Raw genomic sequence first — 25,219 nt, forward strand, 5'->3', positions numbered from 1 at the left:
AAATGACAAACATCATTCACTAAAAGCTTGCTTTAAAATACAACTCATAAAAGACATCATGCCTTACTATAAATGCAAGCCTGATTCAGTTTTAGAATCAGAGTCCCACAAATTATATTTTGATCAATCCATTATTATAGATAGGACAACCCATAATAACCACCCAGATATAATATTACATGATAAAGAAGCAAGAACAACTTACTTAATAGATATAGCCATTCCAAACACACATAGCATACAGAAATCAATAAGTGAAAAACATTAGAAACATGCTGAATTGAAGAAGAAATTGAAAGACTATGGAACATGAACAAGATATACATTGTCCCAGTAGTAATTGGTATCATCCCAAAGACACTACACAACAGCATTAAACAATTAAGCCTACACCATAAAATTTATGTAAATCTCCAGAAAGCCACAATACTAAACACCACTAGAACAGTCCAAACGTTCTTAACAATTGAGAAATGAGTGTGCTTGGCTCTGCCAGTATCTCAGGCTTTACCAGCTTGAGCTGAGAAAAAAATAAATTAAAAAAATAATAACAACAACATCTTCACACAAAATGATGGAGGAACTTAGCAGAACAGGCAGCATCTCTGGAAAAGAGTAAACAGTAGATGTTTCCGGCTAAGACCCTTCATCAAGACTTCAAGACCTGAACGAAGGTATTTGCCCAAGACCTCGACTGTTTACTCTTTTCCAGAGATGCTGCCTGACCTGCTGATTTCCTCCAGCATCTTGTGTGTATGGCTTTGGATTTCCAGCAGCTGCAGAATTTCTCGTGTAAATAATAACAACTTACTTATAGAGCACCTTTCACACAGATGATGTAGTTCAAAGTGCTTTACATTGATTTAAAGTACAAACGTAAAAATTAAAGACAAGATGAAAGGCAAGAAAGGTTAAACACATAGGGTTTGAGCTGGCATTTAAAAGTGTCAACTGAGTCTGCATCCTTTATAGTTTTAGGTGTTGAGTTCCACAGTTTAAGGGAGTAGTTCAAAAAAGCTGACTTGCCAATTTTCTTTTGAGCAACATTGTTTAAATTTAAGAAACAAGCGGAAGAAGATCTGAGAGCTCGAGCAGGATTAAGTCGTTCTGTGATGTACTCTGGTCCCAGACCATTGGGAGCTTTAAAACCAAGTAAAATAATTTAAAAATCAATTCTGAAAGATACAGAAAGCCAATCAGAGTACTAAGGACAGGAGTGATATACTCCCTCATCCTGGTTTTAGTTAAAAGCCTAGCAGCAGTACTTTGAATGAGTTGAAGTTTGTCAACAGATTGCTTTGGAAGGCCAGTAAAAAGTATAGAGCAGTAATCCAGCTTATTCACTATAAAGGCGTGAATTAGTTTTTCAGCATCATATGACAGAAACAGAAATGGGGGAGAGGGAGTGGTTTTTGTGGTCTGAGAGTTTTGTTTCTTTTTTCTTTTCCTTTTTTTGTACCCGGGGGGGGGGTCAGGGGGAGATTATGTCAATTCTCGTGGTCTTTCTGTAATTCATGGCTATCCGGAGAAGACAACTATCAGAGTTGTATTGTACATGCATACTTTGACAATAAAATAAACCTTTGAAGCATTTTACATTTGCAAATATTTTTTAAGTGTAGAAATGCTGTTTTGGTCACTTTTTTTATGTGGGATTTAAAGCTCAAATCTGAATCAAAGGTAACATCCAGGCATAACAACAGGAATTCTCCAGATGCTGATAATTCAAGCAACACACATCAAAGTTGCTGGTGAACGCAGCAGGCCAGGCAGCATCTCTAGGAAGAGTCTGACGAAGGGTCTCGGCCTGAAACGTCGACTGTACCTCTTCCTAGAGATGCTGCCTGGCCTGCTGCGTTCACCAGCAACATTGATGTGTGTTGCCTAACACCCAGGCATATTACTTTTGATTTTACAAAGGCAGCCAAGTTCCTAAGTTGATAGAAAGTTTATCTCTTTTGGGCTTGGCACCAACTAAAAGTACTTCAGTATTATCTTCCTTTAGCTTTAGTAAATTATTGCTTATCTACTTGTTTATTGCAGCCATACCAGATGTCAGAGAAGATAGGGTGTTATCATCAGGCTCAACTGAGATATACAATTGTGTGTCATCTGTGGAAATCAATTTTATGCTCTCCAATGTATAAGGAGAAGAGTAAGGGACTAAGACACCTTCCCCGAGCAACACCAAAAGGTACACTGTATCTCTTACAAAATTGGTCTCCAAGACAGATAAAAAAACATATAAGGGTGTCACCAGAGAGGCTAACCTAGTTCTTAAGGTGATTGAGGAGATATTGCGGTCAATTGTGTCGAAAGCAGCACTTAGGTTTAGGAGAATTAGAACTAAGTCCCTACCATTAGTGCTCAGCCTAAGGTTACTGACAATTTTGGTGGGGGATATCTCCGTGCTGTTGCTTACAATAAAACAGGGTTGAAACTTCTCTAGAATATTGTTCTCATTCAAAAAGTTGTTGAGGTAGTTGAAAATGATTTTCCCAAGGACCTTGCCAAGGAGGAGAGATCTGACATAGGCCTGTAGTTAGTTAGTGCCTCAGTATCAAGGTTTGGCTTTTTAAGCAGGGGTTTGAGAGCCACATTTTGAAGCTTCTGGAAAAACTCCAGTTTCAAGAGAAGTGTTAATAATTTTTCTAACAGATTTGAAAACACTGTTTAAAAAGGCCTTCAAAAGTATGGTAGATAATTGACAATCAATAACTAGTGGGGTGCCAGGAATCTGTGCTGACCAGGAATCTGTGCTGAGGCCTTAACTACATATAGTCATACTTTATTGATCCCAGGGGAAATTGGTTTTCATTACAGTTGCACCATAAATAATAAATAGTAACAGAACCATAAATAGTTAAGTAGTAGTATGTAAATTATGCCAGTAAATTATGAAATAAGTCCAGGACCAGCCTATTGGCTCAGGGTGTCTGACCCTCCAAGGGAAGAATTGTAAAGTTTGATGGCCACAGGCAGGAATGACTTCCTATGACGCTCTGTGTTGCATCTCGGTGGAATGAGTCTCTGGCTGAATGTACTCCTGTGCCCAACCAGTACATTATGTAGTGGATGGGAAACATTGACCAAGATGGCATGCAACTTAGACAGCATCCTCTTTTCAGACACCACCGTGAGAGAGGGACTGATATATTGGGACTGATGAATCATCAGCAAATTCAACTATAAAAAATGGTGGGTTAGCAAGTCTGAACAGGACACAAGATCCTGCAAAGAGGAATAGAGAAGTAAAGTAAATGGACAAAAGTTGACAAATGCAATAGACTGCAGTTTCCCTTCCTCTATTTGCATTAATGTTAGTTTCATTTGGTTATGTATGTATAATTTATGTTAATTTAAGTTCATGTTAATTTATATCTGTCATGTTCATAATGTACTGTGGTATTGCTACAATAAGCTAATTTTCATGGCATTTATTACCCTGGAAATGCACTGTATGCCCATGACAATAAATTTGAACATTATTTTTGCAAAAAGAGTGGTTAAGCAAATTATTATTTACAGTGTCTTTAAAAATATTCACCCCTCTTGAAAGTTTTCATGTTTATTGTTTTACAACATGATTAACAGTGATTTAATTTGGCTGTATTAACACTGATCAACAGAAAAAGTCTCCTTTGTGTCAAAGTGAAAGCAGATCTCTACAAACTAATCTAATTACAAATATAAAACACAAAATAATTGATTGCATAAGTATATTCACCCCCCCCCTTTAAAATGACACACCAAATCATCACTGGTACAGCCAATTGGTTTTAGAAGTCACATAATTAGTTAAATAGAGATCTGATTTTTGAGACCTGTGTGCAGTCAAGGTGTTTCAATTGATTGTAGTAAAAATACACCTGTATCTGGAAGGTCCAACTGCTGGTGAGTCAGTAGGCTGGCAAAAACTACACCATGAAGACAAAAGAACACTCTAAGCATCTCCACAAAAAGGTTATTGAAAAGCACAAGTCAGGAAATATACAAGAAAATTTCCAAGTCACTGAATATCCCTTCGAGTACAGTTAAGTCAATCATTAAGAAACAGAAAAACATGACACAGCTGTAAATCTGCCTAGAGCAGGCAGTCCTCAAAAACTGAACGACCATGCAAGAAGGGGACGAGTGAGGGAGGCCACCAAGAGACCTATGACAACTCTGGAGGAGTTACAAGCTTCACAGGCTGAGATGGGAGAAACTGCACATACAAGAACTGTTGCCTAGGTGCTTCACTAGTTGCAGCTTTATTGGAGAGTGGCAGAGAGAAGGCCACTGTTGAAAAAAACTCACATTTAATCTCAGCTCGAAGGCATGTGGGAGATTCTGAAGTTAGCTGGAGGAAGGTTCTGTGGGCTGATGAAACCAAAATTGAGCACTTTGGCCATCAGACTAAACACTACACATCATCAGAAACACACCATCCCTACCATGAAGCATGGTGGGTGGCTGCATCATGCTGTGGGGATGCTTCAGTGCAGCAGGCCCTGGAAGGCCTGTGAAGGTAGATGATAAATGAACACAGCAAAATACAGGGAAATCCTGGAGGAGAACTTGATGGAATCTGCAAGAGAACTGCAACTTGGGAGAAGATTTGTTTTCAAGCAAGACAATGACCCCATCGCTTCCCTCTGGTGCTCCTCACCCCTTTTCTTTCTTCCATAGCGTTCTGGCCTCTCCTATCAGACTCCTCTTTCACCAATCAACTTCCCAGCTCTTTACTTTATCCCTCCCCCTTCAGGTTTCACCTATCACCTTGAGTTTGTCTCTCCCCTCCACCACCATTTAAATATACTCCTCAGCTTTTTTTTTCTCCAGTCCTGCTGAAGGGTCTCGGTCTGAAACATCAACCGTACTCTTTTCCATAGATGCTGCCTGGCCTGCTGAGTTCCTCCAGCATTTTGTGTGTATTGTTTGTATGTTCTCCCCTGACCACATGGGTTTTCTCCCCCATTCCAAGCCCATATGAGCAAGTAGGTTAATTGGTCAAGGGGGTATAATTGGGAGGCACAGGCTCGTTGGGCCTTAAGGGCTTGTACAGAGCTGTACCTCTATGTAAACAAAAAAAAACACATGCTAATCATCAAAAGCTGGCCATTTTGAATGAAGAAGTTCCTTATTTAAGATGGGCTTTCCCATGGAAAGTCAGGGCATTTGCCTTGGACAATAATAGTAATAAAATATATCAGGAGCAGGTAAATCATGCCATCTTCTACCTTGTGATGCTTGACAATACGTCACAGAATGGTGATGTCAACATAAGGAGAGAATAATGTACCTATCAGTCTGGTTTACTTCCATCACTATCTTGACACCCAAAACCAGTTGCAGAGGGCACTGCAAACTTGGCAAATGACTGGGTACATTCATGAAGAAATACAATTGAAGCTGCTCTTTTGTAAATGTGCAGTGCACGCTGTTTCTACATTTGCAATGCTTATAATGCGTTTGTCAAAAGAGACAGGAACCATTCCACTTCTTAAGTGCTCTATAAGCTTAGGTTTATGTACATCTTGGAGGTAACTAAGAGGAGGTCCTCGCTATAACCTTTTACTCTGGAAAATAATCTGCCTTGCAAATGAAAGTTCACCATTTTCCATATGATCCAGTCATTCAGTTGTTAACTGTGATAGATGAGTTGCTCCAAACTGGCTCAAAAATCATGGCCTACTGAGCAGCAGGAAACCCTTACCTGCTGCTATGGAGGAGACCTGGACTACTTGTTACAGAAATCTTAGGGCACTGTTAAAATACTAATGTTGTCTCTGTGAAGTTCTTCAAGTTCACTGCAAGGTCAGCGTATTCACCCTGGCCAACATCCCCATCAGGGTCACAGAACACTACAGTGGAGAAACAGGCCCTTTAGCCTTCTAGTCTGCGCTGAAATATTATTCTGCCTAGTCCCATTGACCCAGACCTGAAGCATAGCCTTTAAACCCTTCCCATCCCTATACTTATCCAAACTTCACTTAAATGTTGCAATTGTACCAGCATCCACCACTTCTGTTGGCATCTCGTTCCACAATTCCCCATAAGGTTCCCCTTATATATTTCACCTTTTACCCTTCATCTATAACCTCTAGCTCCAGTTTCACACAACCTCAGTGGAAAAAGCTTGCATTTATCCTATCTATGCCCCTCATAATTTTGTATATCTCTATCAAATCTCCTAACCTTTCCCCACAGCCCAGGTCCTCAACTCTGGGCAACATCTTGTAAATTTATAACAGATATTATCAATCTTCTTGATAGTTTTCCTGTAGGTAGAACTGCACACAATAGTCCAAATTTGACCTCACAAATGTCTTATACAACTTCAACGTAACATCCCAACTCCTGTTCTCAGTGCATTAATTTATGAAGACCAATGTGTCAAAAGCTCCCTACCTGTGACATCACTTTCAAGTGATTATGGGTCTGAATTCACTGAGGTCATTACTACACCCAGTCAGTAATGCTGCGCTAGCCACAAAGTTTGAATGCCCAGCAAAAGATTCCCAGAAGAGAAATACAATTGTAATTACCAGGTGGTCGGAGGAAAAGTGCCCAGTGACAACTGGCAACTTCTGGCTCGTGAGTGATCAAAGTCGAGAACTCAGAATGCTGAGAACCTTCAGGCTAAATCTTGGGAACACTAAGCTCTGAAATTTGTTTCCTAGACTCCTAAGCCTTTTTCTCCTCCTTTTTCTCTTTTAAGATTTTCAGGGCAATGTAGAAACATGGAGGGAAATACACAGTTGACGTTCTGGGCCAGGAACCTTCATCGGGATCTGATGAAATGTCTTAGACTTAAATGTCAACAATTTATTTGCCTCCATAGATACTGTCCAACTTGCTGAGTGCCTCTTGCACTCTGCGTTGTTCAGGATTTCCAGCATCTGCAGAGTCCCTTTGTGTTTCTGAGCAGGGAATGATCACTTAATTCACAAAGGCATATCCTACCATTCAACAAGATCACAGATGATTTACAGTTCAAGCTATAAATCTATTCAACACAGTTCCTTGACCTTTTTTTTTTGCTTGACTTCATACATTACTTTCTGTGAAGCCACAAGGAAATTTGTGTGCTTAAAAGCACAATATAAAGGTAAGATATAGCAATTTATTTCTGACAAGATGCAAGGTACTCAGCTCAAGTATTGTGTTCTACTTTTACTTTAAGCTAAAATGTAAAGGCAGCACAACAAAGTCCTTTACCACCAAATATATCCCTTAACATTTTTTCAGAAAGAAGTGTTATTCCTAAAATACATACCGTATTCATTCAGCTAAAGGCACAGTTGTGCTTATGTATTCTAATGTAGTTACAAAATCCATTCTATTGTTGTCAATAGAATGAATCTTAGAGACAGGGTGTGATGTGTTCACTTTTATGTTTTAGTGAAACCATACGGCAACACTCCCTTCCAGCCCAATAAACCCATGCTGCCTAATTACATTCATGTGACCAATTAACTGACTAACCTGTACACCTTTAGAATGCAGGAGAAACCTGAGCAGCCACAGGAAACCTACACAGTTATGGGGAGATTGTACAAATGTTTACAGACAGCAGTGGGAAATGAACCTGGGTTGCTAGCACTGTAATAGTGTTACATTACTGTGTTACCCCATGAAACTATGCAGCCAGCTTAGTGCTATGGAAAGAGAATGGATTTCTGCGCAGTATTCACAAATACTCTGTTCACATCTTGAGTTTAACTTTTACACCCAGATATGATGTTTGCACTGAGGCTGTTTTTGAATGAAACTCGGTTCCTTGAAAATGCCACACACTTTCTCCATGAATTCAGAGTAAATGGATTTTCTCGAGCTTATAGCACATTCAAATAAGCCCAAGGCACACTTTCTTCTGAAAATTCCAAGCTGTTAAGAGGAATTTGATTAATCCAATAAAACAAGTGGGAGGAATGTGAAATAAGGAAAAAAACACAAAAGTTGAACCTGCCTTATTTTAAACTACTTCAAGCCTCAAGGTCACTGTAGTTGGCAAACAAACTTCCAAAACAGGGGCCTTGCTATTTTAAAGACAAAAGATCTCATAAACATTGGTGATGGATTTTATGGGCTTATTTCATCACATCAGAACCAATTGGGGATGATCAATTCCACACTATAAGACAAATCAGATTGAAAAGAAATGGTCCCACAACTTCATCATAATATTTTAAACTCTAGGCAAATAACTAAGAACAAAAGGAATATTGGTAAAGGTTCTTCATGAAATGCACAAATTACGCAGATTAGAATCTCCTAAATAGAATCAGAGAGCACTACGGCCCCTTTAGTCTATGCCGAAATATTATTCTACCCAGTTCTATCAACTTGCACCTGGACCATAGTTCTCAATACCACATACATCCATGCACTTATCCAAACTTCTATTAAGTGTTGCAGTTGAACCCACATTCACTAAGGAAATTCCCCATAAGGTTCACTTTAAATATTTCAACTTTCACCCTGAACATAACCTCCAGTTCTCGTCTCACAGACCCTCAGTGGAAAAAGCTTGTATTTATTATATCTATATCCCTTATAATTTGATGGATTTAAGATGGCGCCGGTAACTGGCGACTCTGCGCGTGCACTTCCAAGCAAACTGCCCTCTACACTATCCTACACCCAAGAAACCCTTCTAAACCTTCAATCTGCTACATCTAGCAAGATCAACAAAACCCTGGCGAAGCTACTGACCCACCTGGAGATCACCGCGCTAGAATTGCTTCTTAAACTCCGGGCCGCACCTGGACCCGACCAGCGAGGCCTGATCCGAGGCCCACCACGTTCCCAGAGACCCACAGTCTGTTACCGTGTTGGAGCGCTTGGAGACACAGCCCATTCCGACCAGCACCTCTCCGGAGCAGACGACCACACAGAAGTGATGTCGGAGACCTCAAGGTGCCCCAGACACTTCCCCGAAGCGACCACCGTAAAGCCCCGTTGGTGGACATCCACAGCTGCCGGAAGTGAGCCTTCCGCTGCCAAGCTCGGAAATCGAGCCCGAGGCTCAGCTGGAGCGGAGGCCTCTGCAACCCTGACTCAGCTCACTGACTTGTTTCAGCCAGGAGCCCGGCCATCCAGGATTAAGTGTCCCCTTCGGGGCCCGACCCAATCGACAGCCCGGGCCCCCAGCAGCTGGAAGTGGCAGCGGAGCCTCCCTCGTCACTCGGCCCGACCTGGAACACCCGACGACACGACCCGCCGATCGATCCCCGCGGGACGTGTCCACCAACCTCAAAGAGCTGACAACAACACACTACATCGATGGAAACCTGGAAAGATACACTATTTACTGAGGAAGCATAGGAAAAGAGCTGGGCTGCTGGTCAGATTGAAGCTGAGAGGCTTCAGGGTCCCTGTGCCCACCATCCTACTAGCTAATGTGCAAGCCATAGAGACCAAGGTGGATGATCTTAAAGGGAGATTCACCTACTGCAGGGAGATGCAGAACTGCTGTGTATTCTGTTTCACTGAGACCTGGCTCTCCCCTGCCACCCCCGACTGTGCCATCCGACCGGAGGGATTTTCGATCCATCGGATGGACCGCACGGCATCTTTGGGCAAGACAAGGGGAGGTGGTGTCTGCCTACTGATCAACACTGCGTGGTGCTCGGACACAGTGGCACTGACAAGCTCCTGCAGCCCGGACCTGGAACACCTGTCAGTGAAGTGTCGTCCCTACTATCTGCCACGGGAATTCACCTCAGTCATACTGACAGCGGTCGACATTCCCCCCAGGCGGACGTGGAGTGTGCTCTGAACATACTGTATGCCAAGATCAGTGAACTTGAGACCAGGTATCCGGAGGCTTTGCTCATTACAGCCGGGGACTTTAACCAGGCCAACCTCAGAAAGGCGCTGCCAAAGTTATACCAACATGTCTCCTGCCTTACTAGAGGCCCGAATATACCTGACCACTGCTACACAGCAGTCAAGGATGCCTACCGTTCCATCCTACGACCTTACTTCGGAAAATTGGACCTTCAGGCTGTACTCCTCCTCCCGGCTTACAAACAGAAACTGAAGCAGAAGGTCACGGTGTCAAAAGTAGTGTCGCGTTGGACGGAGGAAACGGATGACGTTCTCCGTGACTGCTTTGAATCAGTGGACTGGTTAGTATTCAAGGACTCGGCAGCCAACCTCGATGAGTATGCCTCAGCTGTCACGGACTTTATTTGGAAATGCACAGAGGACTGTGTGTCTCGCAAGACGATCCAGGTATTCCCTAACCGGAAACCTTGGATGAATTATGAGGTCAAGTCCTTTTTGAAGGCTAGAGCTGCGGCTTTTAGGTCAGGGGATACCAGTCGCTACACGGAATCCAGGCGTGAACTCCGGAAAGCCATTAAGGGCACCAAGAGGCAATATCGAGCCAAGGTGGAAGGCCATGCTAACCAGAGGGATGTCAGTAAACTATGGCAGGGTCTAAATGAGATCACTGGGCACAAAGAAAAGGCTGGGAATATCAATAACAGTGGCGCTTCTCTTCCTGATGAACTTAACGTGTTCTACGCAAGATTCGAATAGAAGAGGAGCGTCCCACTCCCTCCGGATGAACCGGACCTGGTGGCATTGAGATTCATCGTCACCGAGGAGGACGTTAGAAGGGCCTTCCTGAAGATAAATCCAAGGAAGGCGACAGGCCCAGATGGCATCTCGGGACAGGTTCTCCAGGCCTGTGCAAGCGAGCTAGCTGGAGTGTTTGCTGACATCTTCAACTGCTCCTTGCTTCAGTCTAAGATCCCCTCGTGTTTTAAGAAGGCAACGATAATCCCAGTGCCGAAGAAGAGCAAGGTGGCATGCCTGAATGACTATCAACCTGTAGCTCTGATATCAATCGCTATGAAGTGCTTCGAGCGATTGGTTTGGCACACATCAACCACAGCCTACCGGTCAACCTCGACCCTTTGCAATTCGCCTACTGGAGCAACAGGTCAACAGCAGAAGCCAGCTCTCTGGCCCCACGTTCCTCCTTAGAACACCTGGAGAATAAAGACACATACGTAAGGCTCCTTTTCATTGACTACAGCTCTGCCTTTAATACCATCATTCCAAATAAACTGATTCCTAAGTTCCAGAACCTGGGCCTTAGCACTCAGATCTGCAGCTGGATCTTCAACTTCCTCACAGACAGGACCCAGGCTGTAAAAACAGGGGACAAGCTCTCCTCTACAGTCACTCTGAGCACCGGTGCCCCACAAGGCTGTGTACTCAGCCCCCTGCTGTACTCACTGTACACCCATGATTGTGTAGCCAAGCTTCCATCGAACTCAATATATACGTTTGCTGATGACACAACAATTGTAGGCCGTATCTCGGGTAATGATGAGCTTGAGTACAGAGAGGAAATCAAGAACCTGGCGGCATGGTGCGAAGACAATAACCTATCCCTCAACGTCAGCAAGACAAAGGAATTGGTTGTTGACTTCAGAAGGAGTAGCAGACCGCACGACCCAATTTACATTGGTGGTGTGCAAGTGGAACAGGTCAAAAGCTTTAAGTTCCTTGGGGTCAATATCACAAATGACCTGACTTGGTCCAACCAAGCAGAGTCCACTGCCAAGAAGGCCCACCAGCGCCTTTACTTCCTGAGAAAACTAAAGAAATTTGGCCTGTCCCCTAAAACCCTCACTAATTTTTATAGATGCACCGTAGAAAGCATTCTTCTAGGGTGCATAACAACCTGGTATGGAAGTTGTCCTGTCCAAGACCGGAAGAAGCTGCAGAAGATCGTGAACATGGTGCAGCACATCACACAAACCAATCTTCCATCCTTGGACTCACTTTACACCGCACGCTGTCAGAGCAGTGCTGCCAGGATAATCAAGCATACGACCCACCCAGCTAACACACTTTTCGTCCCTCTTCCCTCCGGGAGAAGGCTCAGGAGCTTGAAGACTCGTACGGCCAGATTTGGGAACAGCTTCTTTCCAACTGTGATAAGACTGCCGAACGGATCCTGACCCGGATCTGGGCCGTACCCTCCAAATATCCGGACCTGCCTCTCGGTTTTTTTTGCACTACCTTACTTTCCATTTTTCTATTTTCTATTTATGATTTATAATTTAAATTTTTAATATTTACTATCGATTTGTAATCCAGGGAGTGGGAAGCGCAGAATCAAATATCGCTGTGATGATTGTACGTTCTAGTATCAATTATTTGGCGACAATAAAGTATAAAGTATTATTTGTATACCTCTATCAAATCTCACCTCATTCTCCATTGCTCCAGGGTATAAAGTTCTAATGTATTCAACATTTCCCTGTAGATCATAGATCAGACAACATCTTGTAAATTTATCCACTGTAAGTTAAACCTGCACCTACCATTTCCACTGGCAGCTCATTCCATACTCTCACCACCCTTTGAGCAAAGAAGATCCCCCTCATATTCCCCTTAAACTGAATCAAGTAAGTCCCAATCCCTGTTCAGGAGATTTGGACAGGTCAATGTGCAGGGCAAACCATTGCTGGTAGAGCTACTGTTCACAGTTTCAGTGAACAGAGATCAGTCATGACGTCTGTAGTTCTCTGGGTGGAATTTGCACATTCTCCTTGTGAGTGCATTGCTTTCCTATGGGTGCTCCAGTTTCATGCAGATTGGTAACACACCACAGCACATTTCCTCTAGGATTGAGATGAGCTGTCGAATCTGCAGCAAATTGATGGGAATGTGGGAAGATAAGATGCAGGGAAAATTGGTGGGAAATGTGATTGCTCTGAAAGTTTGCTTACTGTTGAATGACCATAAAATGGCCACCTTGTATGCCATAAGCAAATATGGTACATGAAATAGACAAAAATTAAATCCTTTCACTGCCGGATAGACATGAATTGGGGGTGATGAATGTGACTTTGATTTCCCTCAGGCTATAAACACTGACTCAAATGTAATTAAGAATTTGAAATGATAGTTAGTGTTTGAAATTTGCTTCAATAACTTTCCAATTTTTGTCAATCTGTGGATTTACATGACAGATTTCATGCTGGTCTAGAACAGTTCAATGAATCAGTGCAGTTGAGTGAACAAACAGGAGACTATCTTCATTAGCGAGTAGGAAATCAAAGCAGGGATAGACTGTACGGCCTCTGGAGTCAAGGAGAGGTTCTGCAATGAATGAGATCATGGCTTTGCTGATTGTGACCTTCACTTTCCTATCTGCTCCCTAGAAACACTGACTGCCCTATATTCCAAAGAATAAGGAGACTAAAGATCAGGTTTATTTGGCACGTATACTTTGAAACATTGAAACATACAGTGAATTGCATCATTTACATCAGATATGCTGGGTGCAGCCCACAAGTGTTGCCATGCTTCTGGCACCAACTTAGCATGCATTACCAACCCTAACCCATAGGTTTTTGAATGTGGAAGGAAAGCAGAGCACTCAGAGCAAACCCACGAGTGAAAGAGAATAAGGTACAAACTCCTTACAGACAGTGGCAGGAATTGAACCCCAATATCCCAATTGCTGGCGCTGCTAAGCACTATGCTAACCACTTTGCTACTATGCTATGTCTCTCTGAATAATCAATGTATTCGAAGAGCCAACCATCAGAGCTTACAGGGTCATGGAATTCCAAAGGTTATGACCATCAAATAGGAAATTCCTCCTCACCTCAAATAGACACAATCCTATTCAGATGAGGCATACCTAATATTAGATCCTCACATCAAGCATGTACCTTGGCCTTCACCTTTAGAATCTAATGTTTCAATAAGCTTACTCCTCATCCTTCTAAACTCAAATGAATATAAAGCCAGCATACTTCATCTGATAGCTTTCTCCATGGAGCTTCTCCTACCCTGATAATATTTGGAGTTTGACTCAAGTTGCCTTGACAGCTTCAGCATAAAGTCGATGTCAATGAGTGAAGTTACTTTGTTCTTCCTGGTCACTGAACCCTGAGTTGTCCCGACTAACAGTTGATCAAGCTGAGCCCAACAGATGACATTTACTTAAAAGAAAAGGAAACAAAGCTTGAAAATGTTACAACTACTTGAGCACTACATGTCAAGAAACATAGCTGGTAATAGAATCTTGGAATGAACAGCAAAATGTTGTAAACTTGGTTTATGTTCATGCAGTGAACACTGAGAAGCATTGCTGCAACAGATCAATAAAGCCTCAAAGACTAAATGAAAGTGGATTAAATGATAAATTCCATCTTCTCACTTACTCATGGATTTCCGAAACACAAATCAAAGATCTCCAGCAGATACAACAATAAACAGAATATTACACTCAGAATTTTTCAGGCAAAAGTCATTCAAGATATCAAGAAGCAGAAACATAAGTAAAGGGGATCAATAATCCCAAAAACCACTGAAATGTATCTATGCTTACAGGATCATCACTGCCTGGTACGGAGGCTCCAATGCACTGGATTGAAAGAGGGTTGCAGACTCCGCCAGCTCCCTCACAGGCACAACCCTCCTCACCATCGAGGACAACTAAAGGAGGTAGTGCCTCAAGAAGGTGGCATCCATCATTAAGGACCATCAAGTTCAAGTTTATTGTCATTCAACTGTATACAGAAACACTGCCAAATGAAACAATGCTCCTCTGGACCAAGGTGTACAACACACTACATTCTGTATACACGCTACATATAAAGTAATATTACCACAAATAAATTGACAGAAATAAAACATAGCATGAGGTGCATTTATGACACAAGTTAAACAAGTAAACAGTGTAACACTGCTGGTGCTTCATATGTAATGTGACCCGTCCTAACGCTATGGTACCTCCTACCTGGTGGTAGTGGGGTCAAAGAGGTTGTGTGATAGATGGGAGAAATCTATGACAATGCTCAGCGCTCCTGAAATATATCTCGGATGGGTGGAAGAGAGACCCTGATGATCCTCTCAGCAATTCTTGCAATCGATTGTAGGGTCTGGTGGTCAGATGCCTTATAATTCCCATATAATGCAGTGATGAAGCTGGTCAGGACACTCTCAATGGTGCTCGTATTAAAATTGATTAGAATGTTGAGGGTCTGGGAGAGGAGGGGGAGAGGGAGGACCCTCACTCACCTCAAACTCCTCAGAAAGAGGAGAGGCCGCTGTGCTTTCTTGACTAAAGCGACCAGATGAAATAGTTCAATATGTGCCGTCCCAGAAACTTGGTGCCTCTGAGAGGACCACAACCTTGCTGCTGGGTTTGGAGGCTTGCATGCCTCAATGACTTGGACAGCTATGTTAGCTGGAGTCAGGAACTTTAAAGTTTTGGCACTTGGTAGGGTCACCTTTGCCTAACAGGTCAAAGGGTAGAGGCCAGACTAAGAGTGGTCCACCAGTCCTCCAGGTTCGGGGGTTCAGCTCAGGGCCAACAACCCTGACTGGTGAAACAAAACAGCAATGAAGAATCCTTCTACATCTGAGTGTGATGGTATTCCTGTCTCCACCTGGAACTTGCATGGCTGACAGTAGTGAAAACTACAAGAAAGCTACTGACATGATGAAGGAAGCTCTGAACACTGCCAAAACACCAGTGGCGTAATGGGCTGTAAGTAAGTAAGTCAGAAACCTGGTGGTCCTCACTCTTTCCACAGAGCCAGGAGCAGTCAGCTTGCACCATCCTAAAGTCCAAAACGTCTCTTTAATCTTGCCCACATTGGGACTCAAGTTGTTTCCTTGCTCCATTCTGCAAGCTGCTCTACCTCCTCCCAGTACTCTGTCTCGTTGTCATTGATGAGGCCAGCCACTGTTGTGTCAGCAGCGAACTTGATGAGTCAGCTTGAGCTGGATTTAGTAGTACAGTCACGCATAAGCAGTGTGAACAGCAGCAGGGTGAGCACACAGCCCGGGGGAGCGCCGATGCTCTGTGTGATGCAGCTAGAGAGCTGTTCCAACACGGACTGACTGTCAAGAAGTCCAAGATCCAGTTACAGACAGAGGTGTTGAGACCCAACGAGGATGGGCTACCTACCAGTTCCTGAGGGTTGGTCGTATTAAACACTGAGTTGAAGTCGATAAACAGCATCCAGGCTCATGAGGCACCACTTTCTAGGTGGGGCAGGACGGAGTAGAGGGCAGAGGGTATGGCACTGTCAGCGATTAGTGAACTGGAAACTGTCCAAGGTAGCAGGAAGTGGGATTTAATGTGGACCATAACCAGCCAATCAAAGCATTTCATAGCAACATAGAAACATAGAAAATAGGTGCAGGAGTAGTCCATTCGGCCCTTTGAGCCTGCACCGCCATTCAGTATGATCATGGCTGATCATCCAACTCAGAACCCTGTATCTGCTTTCTCTCCATACCCCCGATCCTTAGTCACAAGGGCCATATCTAACTGCCTCTTAAACATAGCCAATGAACTGGCCTCAACTGTTTCCTGTGGCAGAGAATTCCACAGATTCACCACTCTCTGTGTGAAGAAGTTTTTCCTCATCTCGGTCCTAAAAGGCTTCCCCTTTATCCTTAAACTGTGACCCCTCGTTCTGGACTTCCCCAACATCGGGAACAATCTTCCTGCATCTAGCCTGTCCAATCCCTTTAGGATTTTATACGTTTCAATAAGATCCTCCCTCAATCTTCTAAATTCCAGCAAGTATGAGCCTAGTTGATCCAGTCTTTCTTCATATAAAAGTCCTGCCATCCCAGGAATCAATCTGGTGAACCTTCTTTGTACTCCCTCTTTGGCAAGAATGTCTTTCCTCAGATTAGGGGACCAAAACTGCACACAATACTCCAGGATTAATAATAATAATAATATAATAATAATATTTCATTATTATTGAGGTCAGTTCCACAGGACTGTAGTCGTTAAGGCAAGTTACTATCACCCTCACGGGCACTGGGCTGATGGTATCTGCCTTGAAGTGTGCAGGGACCATAGACTGTTCAAGAGAGATATTTGTAAACGACTGTGAGAACCTATCGACTGGGCTGCACGGTCTCTCAGCACCTGACCAGGTATGTTATCAGGCCCTGCAGCTTTACATGGGTTGACCCTAGCCAGGATCTTCCTCACTAGTTGTGACCAGACCGAGTGCCCGCTCCTCACCGGCGGGGGGGGGGGGGGGGGGGGGGGAGGGGGGGCCTTTGTCAATGGTACATCATTCCACACATCAAACCATGTTCACTATCATTCTCATTACTATCACTGGGGAGCAGGTACAAGAGCCTGAAGACTCACACTCGGTGATTCAGAAACCGGTTCTTCCTCTTTGCCATCAGATTTCTGAACAGTCCAGGAACATTACCTGTGTTATTCCTTGCTATTCCTTTTTCACACTATTTGATTTTTATTGTAACATTTATAATAATTTTTTATACCTTGCACTGCTGCCTCAAAACTATAAACTTCATGACATTTGTTGGTAATAATAAAGCTGATTCTGATGTGCAATAATGCTTACCCTTTAACACTGAAGGTAATCTTCCTAATTGGCACCTCAGGATATTCTGTTGTCCGTCTACACCTAGAGGCCACTTTATTAGGTACCTGCTGTACCTGATAAAATAGCCTCTGAGGGGATGTTTGTGGCGTTCTGTTGCTGAAGCCCATCCACTTCAAGGCTTGATATGCTGTGCATTCAGAGATGCTCTTCTGCACACCACTGTTGCAATGTGCGGTTATTTGAGTTACTGTCGCTCTTCTGTCAGCTTGAAACAGTCTGGCCATTTCCCTGTCTTCTCCCAGTATCACAGTGTTCCCCCCCGCAGGACTGCTGCTCACAGGATGCTTTATCTGTTTCTTTGTACCATTCTCTGTAAACTCTAGGCTGCTGTGCATGAAAATCCCAGGAGATCAGCAGTTTCTGAGACACTCAAACCACTCCATCTGGTACCAACAATCATTCCACAGTCAAAGTCACTGATCACATTTCTTCCTCATACTGATGTTTGGTCTGAACACTACTGGTTCTCTTGACCATGTCTGCATGCTTTTATGCATTGAGTTACTGCCACATGATTGGCTGATTAGATATTTGCATTAACAAGCAGGTGTACCATACACCTACTAAGTGTATGTTGATGAGATTTCAAAAGATCTCAGGAATTCAGGAATGTTTATAAGCATGAAAACCTTTAGGCTTCTGCTTGGTTATACTTTCCTCCAAGAGGACCACAACCTTGTTATAGGGTTTGGAGGCTTCCAAGTCTCAATGACCCAGAGACCTATACTGGCTAGAGTCAGGGCTTTGTGCTTTGGCTCTGGATACGATCACCCATGCCAAACAGGTCGAAAGGTAGAGGCCAGACTAAGAGTTGTCAATCCGTCCTCCAGGTTCAAGGGTTCAACTCAAGGCTAACAACCCTAACTGGTAAAACAAAATTGTTACAGAAACAGCAATGAAGAATCTTTCAACATCTGAGCACAACAGTATTCCCGAGTCTCCAGCTTGCATGACTGACAGTAGTGAAAACCGAGAGGAAGCTACTGACACAATGAAGGAAGCCCTGAACACCACCAGAGATGGAGGACCTTCATTGCTGCCCTAAACACCAGCAGCGTAACAGGCAGTAAGTAAGTAAATAAATAAGTTGGTTATACATTAACCCAATCATTGGGATTACTTTCTAAAAGCTGTAAATCAACAAGGTTAGAAACCATTTTTTTTCAAAGTCATTTCCTTGTGAGTTGTTCATCTGCAATGTCTTTCTGGTCAGTGATTCACCTGATCCGATAACTGCATTTTTATTTCCTGAGGTGCTGCCTGACCATTTCCATAGCAACATCATGGCAGCGATGACATGATCTAAATTCTCAAATGGCTCCAACTGAAATGATTCGATTTTAATGTATAATTACAGTATACAACCTGAAATTCTGACCCTTCACAGACATCCACGAAAACGGAAGAAAACCCCAAAAGAATGAACGACAGAAAAATGTTAGAACCCCAAAGCCCCTCTTCCCCCTCTCCCCACACAAGCAGCAGCAAAACATCAACCTCCCCCCTCCCCATTTGAGCAAAAAGCGTCAGTGCCCACCACCCACCAAACAACAGCAAAGCCACCAAAGAGAGACCATGATTTGCAGTCAAGAAAAACTACTGTTCACCCAACAGTTCAACATGCCACAGGCTCTCTCTGTCACTAACAAGGGACAGTGATGGCACCCATTTCACAGTAAAAGAGGAGACTAACCAACTGTCATTGTTACAGTTCTGTCTTCATTCTGGAACTAGCTCTAAAGGTTGGACTGAACTGGCCCAAGTGGAAACAGCGATAGAGAAACAACACCTCACACTCTATCTAGGGAGTCTATAATCTGGGGGCATGCACAGTGAATTTTTCAATTTTGGGTATCCTGGTAGAGATACAAGAGACTGCAGGTGCCGGAATCTGGATGAACAGACAATCTTGCTGGAGGAACTCGGATTATCAGGCAACTTGTTACCTCTGTCCCTTTCTCTCTCCATCTGATCTACCCAGGGCCTCCTACACCTCTCACTCCCAAATCACCCAGCTTCTCTCCCTTCTCTCCCAGCTATCTCATATAGCCACAGCAACACATTTCTTCCACGGGATCCCTCGTTTCACTATTCTCATCTGTCCACCCCACCTCCCTTATTTGGTTCCACACCCTATTTTTCTTTTCTACCAGTTTCCATCATCTACAGTCCTTTGTTGACTGCACCTATCACCTCCTGTAGTTTGGAACCTGCAATAATGTACAGAAGTAGTTGAGTTATCTGCAGAATTTACAATAATATGAAGAATTATTATTAAACTGACTCACAACCAGATTTAGCTTGGGTTTGCACACTGGGATATGTAGGAACTTACATTTGTCAGCTTTTAGAGAGGCATGCATGTACATGTTCATAATATCATGTAACAAATGTGTGTGTACTTTTATAAGGACACGTTTTCCTTCTGGAGCCCCATTTACTCCTGGACATAACTCAGTGTGTACAGTTAAAAAGCAATTAATAACTGACTAGTAAACTCCTTTCGGGCTTCAAGCCGGGTGTAGGTGTCGATTATAACCATTATTTTGATGAAAAACTCTGCCATCTTCTTCAGGGATGATGTCTGGGCATGTCTAGTCCATACCACTGGACTAGTCATGACCAGGCATCATCCCTGAAGAAGATGGCGGAGGTTGTCATCGAAACATCAGTTATAATTGATACCTGTACCCAGCTTGAAGCCCAAGTAGTTTATTCGTCATATACTGTACAGTTAGATCCTTTTTCATTTAATAACCGACTTAACCTGACCTTAATTGGTCAAGAAATTTAACTAGCCAATAAACAGACATAAGACTGGGTCAGCATGGTATAGATGGGCTGTTCTCTAGTGCCTTCTCACTCTACGCCTCTAACAAAGTAAATATCTATTTCAATTTAAAATAAAAATCACTATTATTCATCCATATCTTGATATTTTTGGTCAGATTTGTCTTGGTGAAAGTTTAAAACTCACCACACAATCATGATCCTTGGTTATCTCCAGTGAGAATTCAGAGGTGAAATCCAAATCTGAGATTCTAACAATGTTGCAGTCTATCATCTGAAAAAAAAATGAGAAGTTCCAAGAAAACTATTTGTCAGTGCACCAGGAACAAAAAAACAAACAAACCATGCTGTGCTGCAATAAATTAAGTCCTGCATTTCCTATTTTCATACACTGCATAAACTGCATTCTGAAATAGAAAGTTATCACCCAAAAAACTGCTTAAAAAGCACTTCAGCCTGTATTGAACATCCCAATAAGTAATTTTGTCAATCCAGGTTAGTCTTGTGCAATATAAGTAGTGACAACTTGGGTGAAGAAGTAAGGAATTTACACATAACAAATTTTTTCAAAAGTGTTGATTCCTTAGATTTTTATTTGTTTGTGATAGACGGAAGTTGGACACAAAATATAATTCTTGACTACTTGTATCAGATAGAAATTTGAAGATACAAGAAGATACTTCTATTGAATACAATGTGTTTAATTGCATAATGACGCTGGTGCTTTGTGATAGTTCAACTAAGCTAAAAACGTTTTGTTGATGATTTTTGTTTGTACTCAGTGTCTAAGGCTTCTTGCTTAAGTGTTCAACAATAATCAGCCAACATTGACGGATTCCAGTTGCCCTGATACCGTTTACCGTTTCTCCATGACCACAATGTCCTTTCACCATACTCATCACTGACAGCGCCAAGATTTGCAGGGAAAAGGTCTAAATGGTAATGAATCCTTGGTGACATGCTGCACTTCATGGTTTTGTATGCTTGAAGCATGTTGTCAGCCAGCTGCATGTAGTTAGGTGCTTTGCAGCTGCCAAAAAATTTTCAACAATATCCTTGAATGCCTTCTATGCGATTTTCTCCAGTCCCACTAGAACTTCTTCGAAATGCCTGTCATTGATTACCTGCTTGATTTGTGGGCCAACAAAAATGCCTTCCTTAATCTCAGCATCAGTTATTCTGACTTGAATTATGAATTGAAATAACAAATATAGGCAAATCCAAAAATATGTGTGATAGGGAGATTTCATGGCGATTTCCATGATCAGCAGCCCAAAATCCATGAGATACACTCAAAAGTATTCAGGAAACAAAATTTTTGTTACCCAGTGTAACTATATTAAAAAAAAACTCAGTATACCATTTGTGTTCATTATTTAATTCAACTTGGCTATAATATTTTTGTGCCTGTATGTGCATCTCCAATTGGGAATGCTAAATGCTTCATATGGTGATGGCTCTGACTTCTAAGTTATTCGGTGGTTTCACTGGAACTAAACTTTAGAGGTAGAGGAAGTACTGTACATGCTGCCGTATAGCTTAGTCACAGCAAACAGATGTATCAAATAAATTTATGGGTAATGACATCTTAAGAGTCCGAACATTTAATATATTTAATATTTAGATTCCTAAAATTTAGTATATTCAATCTATGCAGTACTATTTTGCTATTGCATGTGTCACACAGAGATTTGCAAAGTACATTTTCCAGAACAGCTGCAATGATAGATATCAACAAAAGCAAATTTTTAATAGGAATCTTTTAACGTCAATAAAGTAACTTTAATATATATGGCATAATTAAACCAATATTATGAAGCATTTCGGCAAACTAACAGCATTAACAGTTTAGGAATGATGTAAATACTTGCAAGAAAGTGAATCTCAAGGTAGTATATGGTGATACATATGTACTTTGATAATAAATTTACTTTAACTTTAAAAGATCTTGAGAGTATGCAGGGGAGATTTAACAGGAATGAGGACTTCAGTTGTAAAATTATGTAGGAGAAGCTGGGGTTCTTCTCCTTGGAGCAAAGGATGTTGAGGAAAGAGGTATATAGGATTATGAAAGGCTTAGATGAGGTTGATAAAAATAACCATTCCAAACAACAGATGGTAAAAACACATGAAGCATAATTTAAAAGTTTGGAAAAATGATCTGGAGGGGGGGTGAAATAAAAATGAAACCTTTTGCTATGGAACTCATTGCCTCCATGGATGATTGAAGGAGAGATACAGAAAAACAGAATTGTAGAAATAATTGAAGGAATTGACTCTCTGATCTCTGAGGAGACAGAGCTGAAGAATGAGACTGACTGGAGAGCTTTACCAGCTGCCAGCTTGGACACAACGGAGAGTCATGCCTTTTGGACCATAATGACAATGTGATGAAAGCCAATAAACTACGATAGTTTCTGCTGTCGGCAAAATTTACCGATGCTAAAAACTCACAACTCATGGTGGCTGCAAGACAAAGACATCACGCGCACTACCAAATGACCAAGTACAAACTCTTAAAATATTGCCTTTGGAACTGAATGTTCCAGGGATTGGTGCAGAACTCTACTGATATTTCTTGTGAAAAACACAAAAGAGAATGAGGTGTTCCGACATAACTAAATGTACAATTCGATTAAGCTTGGAGGGAGAGTGAAATTGGTGGTTTGGTGACATAAATCTTTGTACTTGGCAGGATCAGTTCCTTGATTTAATAAGTAGAGGCAGGTTCTACAAAAGCAAAGAAGTTTTGCTAAACTTTTGGTGAAGATTTTCTGTTAGCTGACCTTAAGCCATGTTATTTATTCCAGTAAAGTCTAAGTCCCACAGGGATGGCGAACCTATGGCTTGTGTGCCCAAGATGACACTGACTAAAACTTTGCTGGCACACAACATACAGTGCCACCCCTCGATTCTGTAAACCAGGGGCTCCCAACCTTTTTTATGCCATGGACCAATATCATTAAGCAAGGGGTCCACGGACCCCCAGATTGGGAACCCTTGCTTTAAACCTCGCCCATAATAAAAAAAGATGCCTAATGACTACCTTTACTGACAAAAGAAGCAGCAATTTTGTTACAAGCTTTTCCTGATCTATTATGAATATGCACAATATTTATTTAGAAATGATATTATATTTAAATTGTCTTTTTAAATGATTAATGTTAATAATTTTTGAGCAGGTTTTCTACAACGGCTCAATTATTTCAATCTGTCTCTACAATATGATCATCAATAGCAAAATAATGATTACATGTAAATAAACAACAGGACTCATTACTTTCCCTTAAAAAAGGTCCATAACCATTTTTACTAATTCAGTGATAATCTCTGCTCAAAATTACCATGGCACTCTAGAGACTTTGTTTTGAAGATTACTGCCAATTTGGGCACACACTCTCAAAAGGTTTCGTCACCCCTGGTCTAGGATAAAATCTCACACTGAGAGGCTACTTTCTAACTCATAAGCAATGCTCTGCACACTACAGTAGGTGCAAGGAAGGTTACCAATTTTGTATTCCAATAATTAGGGAGAGGCAGTGGATATGGTCTCGAGAAGCAGCAAAAAATTCCAGGTACAGCACAACTGACCAAATATCATGAACACGAATACTGCATGAAATGGTAATGGCTAAGTCAAAAAGAAAAAAAAGAAATTAAGGGTCTACCATTCCCAAAATCTATCATAGAACTCCAAAGGCACCAATCTAAAGCTTTCAGAAAAACACATTTAGGTTGGCTGTAGATGATTTAATCTCAAAGGGAAGACATTTCCCAGTCTCTTACATCAGATAGATGGAGTTATTATCTCCCTGTAAATCCTCAAATACCATTGTCCTTCACAGATTAAACTTTATCTTGGAATGCCTCAAATTCGCACCCCCATGACTGTTGGCTACAAGTGCTACATCTGAGAAAGAAGTTTGGACAAAGATGGAAGGTTTTTTTACACCTCACTTCACCCTTTAATATTCAAATTAGTGCCAGCAATAGACTTGCCCAACCCAGACAGTTTCTGAGGACCCAGCCCCAGAGTGGTCTCTGCTTCCTATATCCAGGACCGAGCTACTCTCTCATGCTGAAGCCAGCATCACAGTGATGCAAGGACCTGAACGTAGTGCTGGATAGATCTTAGGATTAGACAGAGGGAGGGAAAGTAGTGTTCTGATCCATCTTCACGTGCAACCTACACATACTCCTCACACTTGTCAAGTTAAATTGGGTGATGAAGGGATGGACCTTTCCTTTTATATCTTGGGGAATCCCAGCCCTGCCACCAGATCCTCTGATGGGATCTTTTATCCCATCATGATGGGAAAATTAACTGGAACCACAAAAGGTGACAACCTGGAATTCTCTGCCTGAAATAGTGACAGGAGCAGCTTCCGTGTTCTTATAACTGGACATACACTACTGTGCAAAAGTTTTAGGCACATGTAAAAAAAAACTGTAAAGCGAAGATGCTTTCAAAAATAATGAAAGTTTCTAAATATTAAAAAACTATAAAGAGAAGTCAACTGTAAAAAAACTAAATCAAATCAATACTTGGTGCAACAATTCTTTGACTTTAAAACTGAATCAATTCTCTTAGGTACACTGTTGTACAGTTCTGTAAGAAAATCAGCTGGTAGGTTATTCCAAGCATCTCGGAGAACTTGCCACAGATCTTCTGCAGACCTTGACTGTCTCACTTGGTTCTGACTTTCTAGGTAATCCCAGACAGCCTTGATGATGTTGAGATCAGGGCTCTGTGGAGGCCATACCATCTGAAACCAAATAAAAACCTAAGGTGCTAAGACATTTGCACAGTACTGTACTGTACACTTATTGACTATATTATTAGGTATTTTCTGTCCAAATAAAGTGGCCATTTAATGTATATTTGTGATCTTCAAATGCCCATCAACTCCAAGGTTCGGAATGTTGTGTTCAGAGATGCTCTTCTGCACACCATGACACCTCTGAGTTATTTGATCTACTGTCGCCTTCCTGTCAGCTGGAACTGGTCT

At 42.0% G+C, this 25,219-nt stretch overlaps 1 protein-coding gene across 3 annotated transcripts in view; it reads right to left on the reverse strand.

The window, feature by feature from the left end:
* The window catches only part of prmt3 (protein arginine methyltransferase 3), a 286,249-nt gene that overhangs the window by 88,160 nt on the left and 172,870 nt on the right, over positions 1-25,219 (reverse strand). For all 3 annotated transcript variants that reach the window (XM_072272745.1, XM_072272744.1, XM_072272746.1), the window contains one exon: positions 20,398-20,484. In XM_072272745.1, the coding sequence (XP_072128846.1) occupies positions 20,398-20,484 (87 nt within the window). The remainder of the gene's footprint in view (positions 1-20,397; positions 20,485-25,219) is intronic.

Source organism: Mobula birostris, chromosome 11 (genome assembly GCF_030028105.1).
Source record: "Mobula birostris isolate sMobBir1 chromosome 11, sMobBir1.hap1, whole genome shotgun sequence".
NCBI lineage: Eukaryota > Metazoa > Chordata > Chondrichthyes > Myliobatiformes > Myliobatidae > Mobula > Mobula birostris.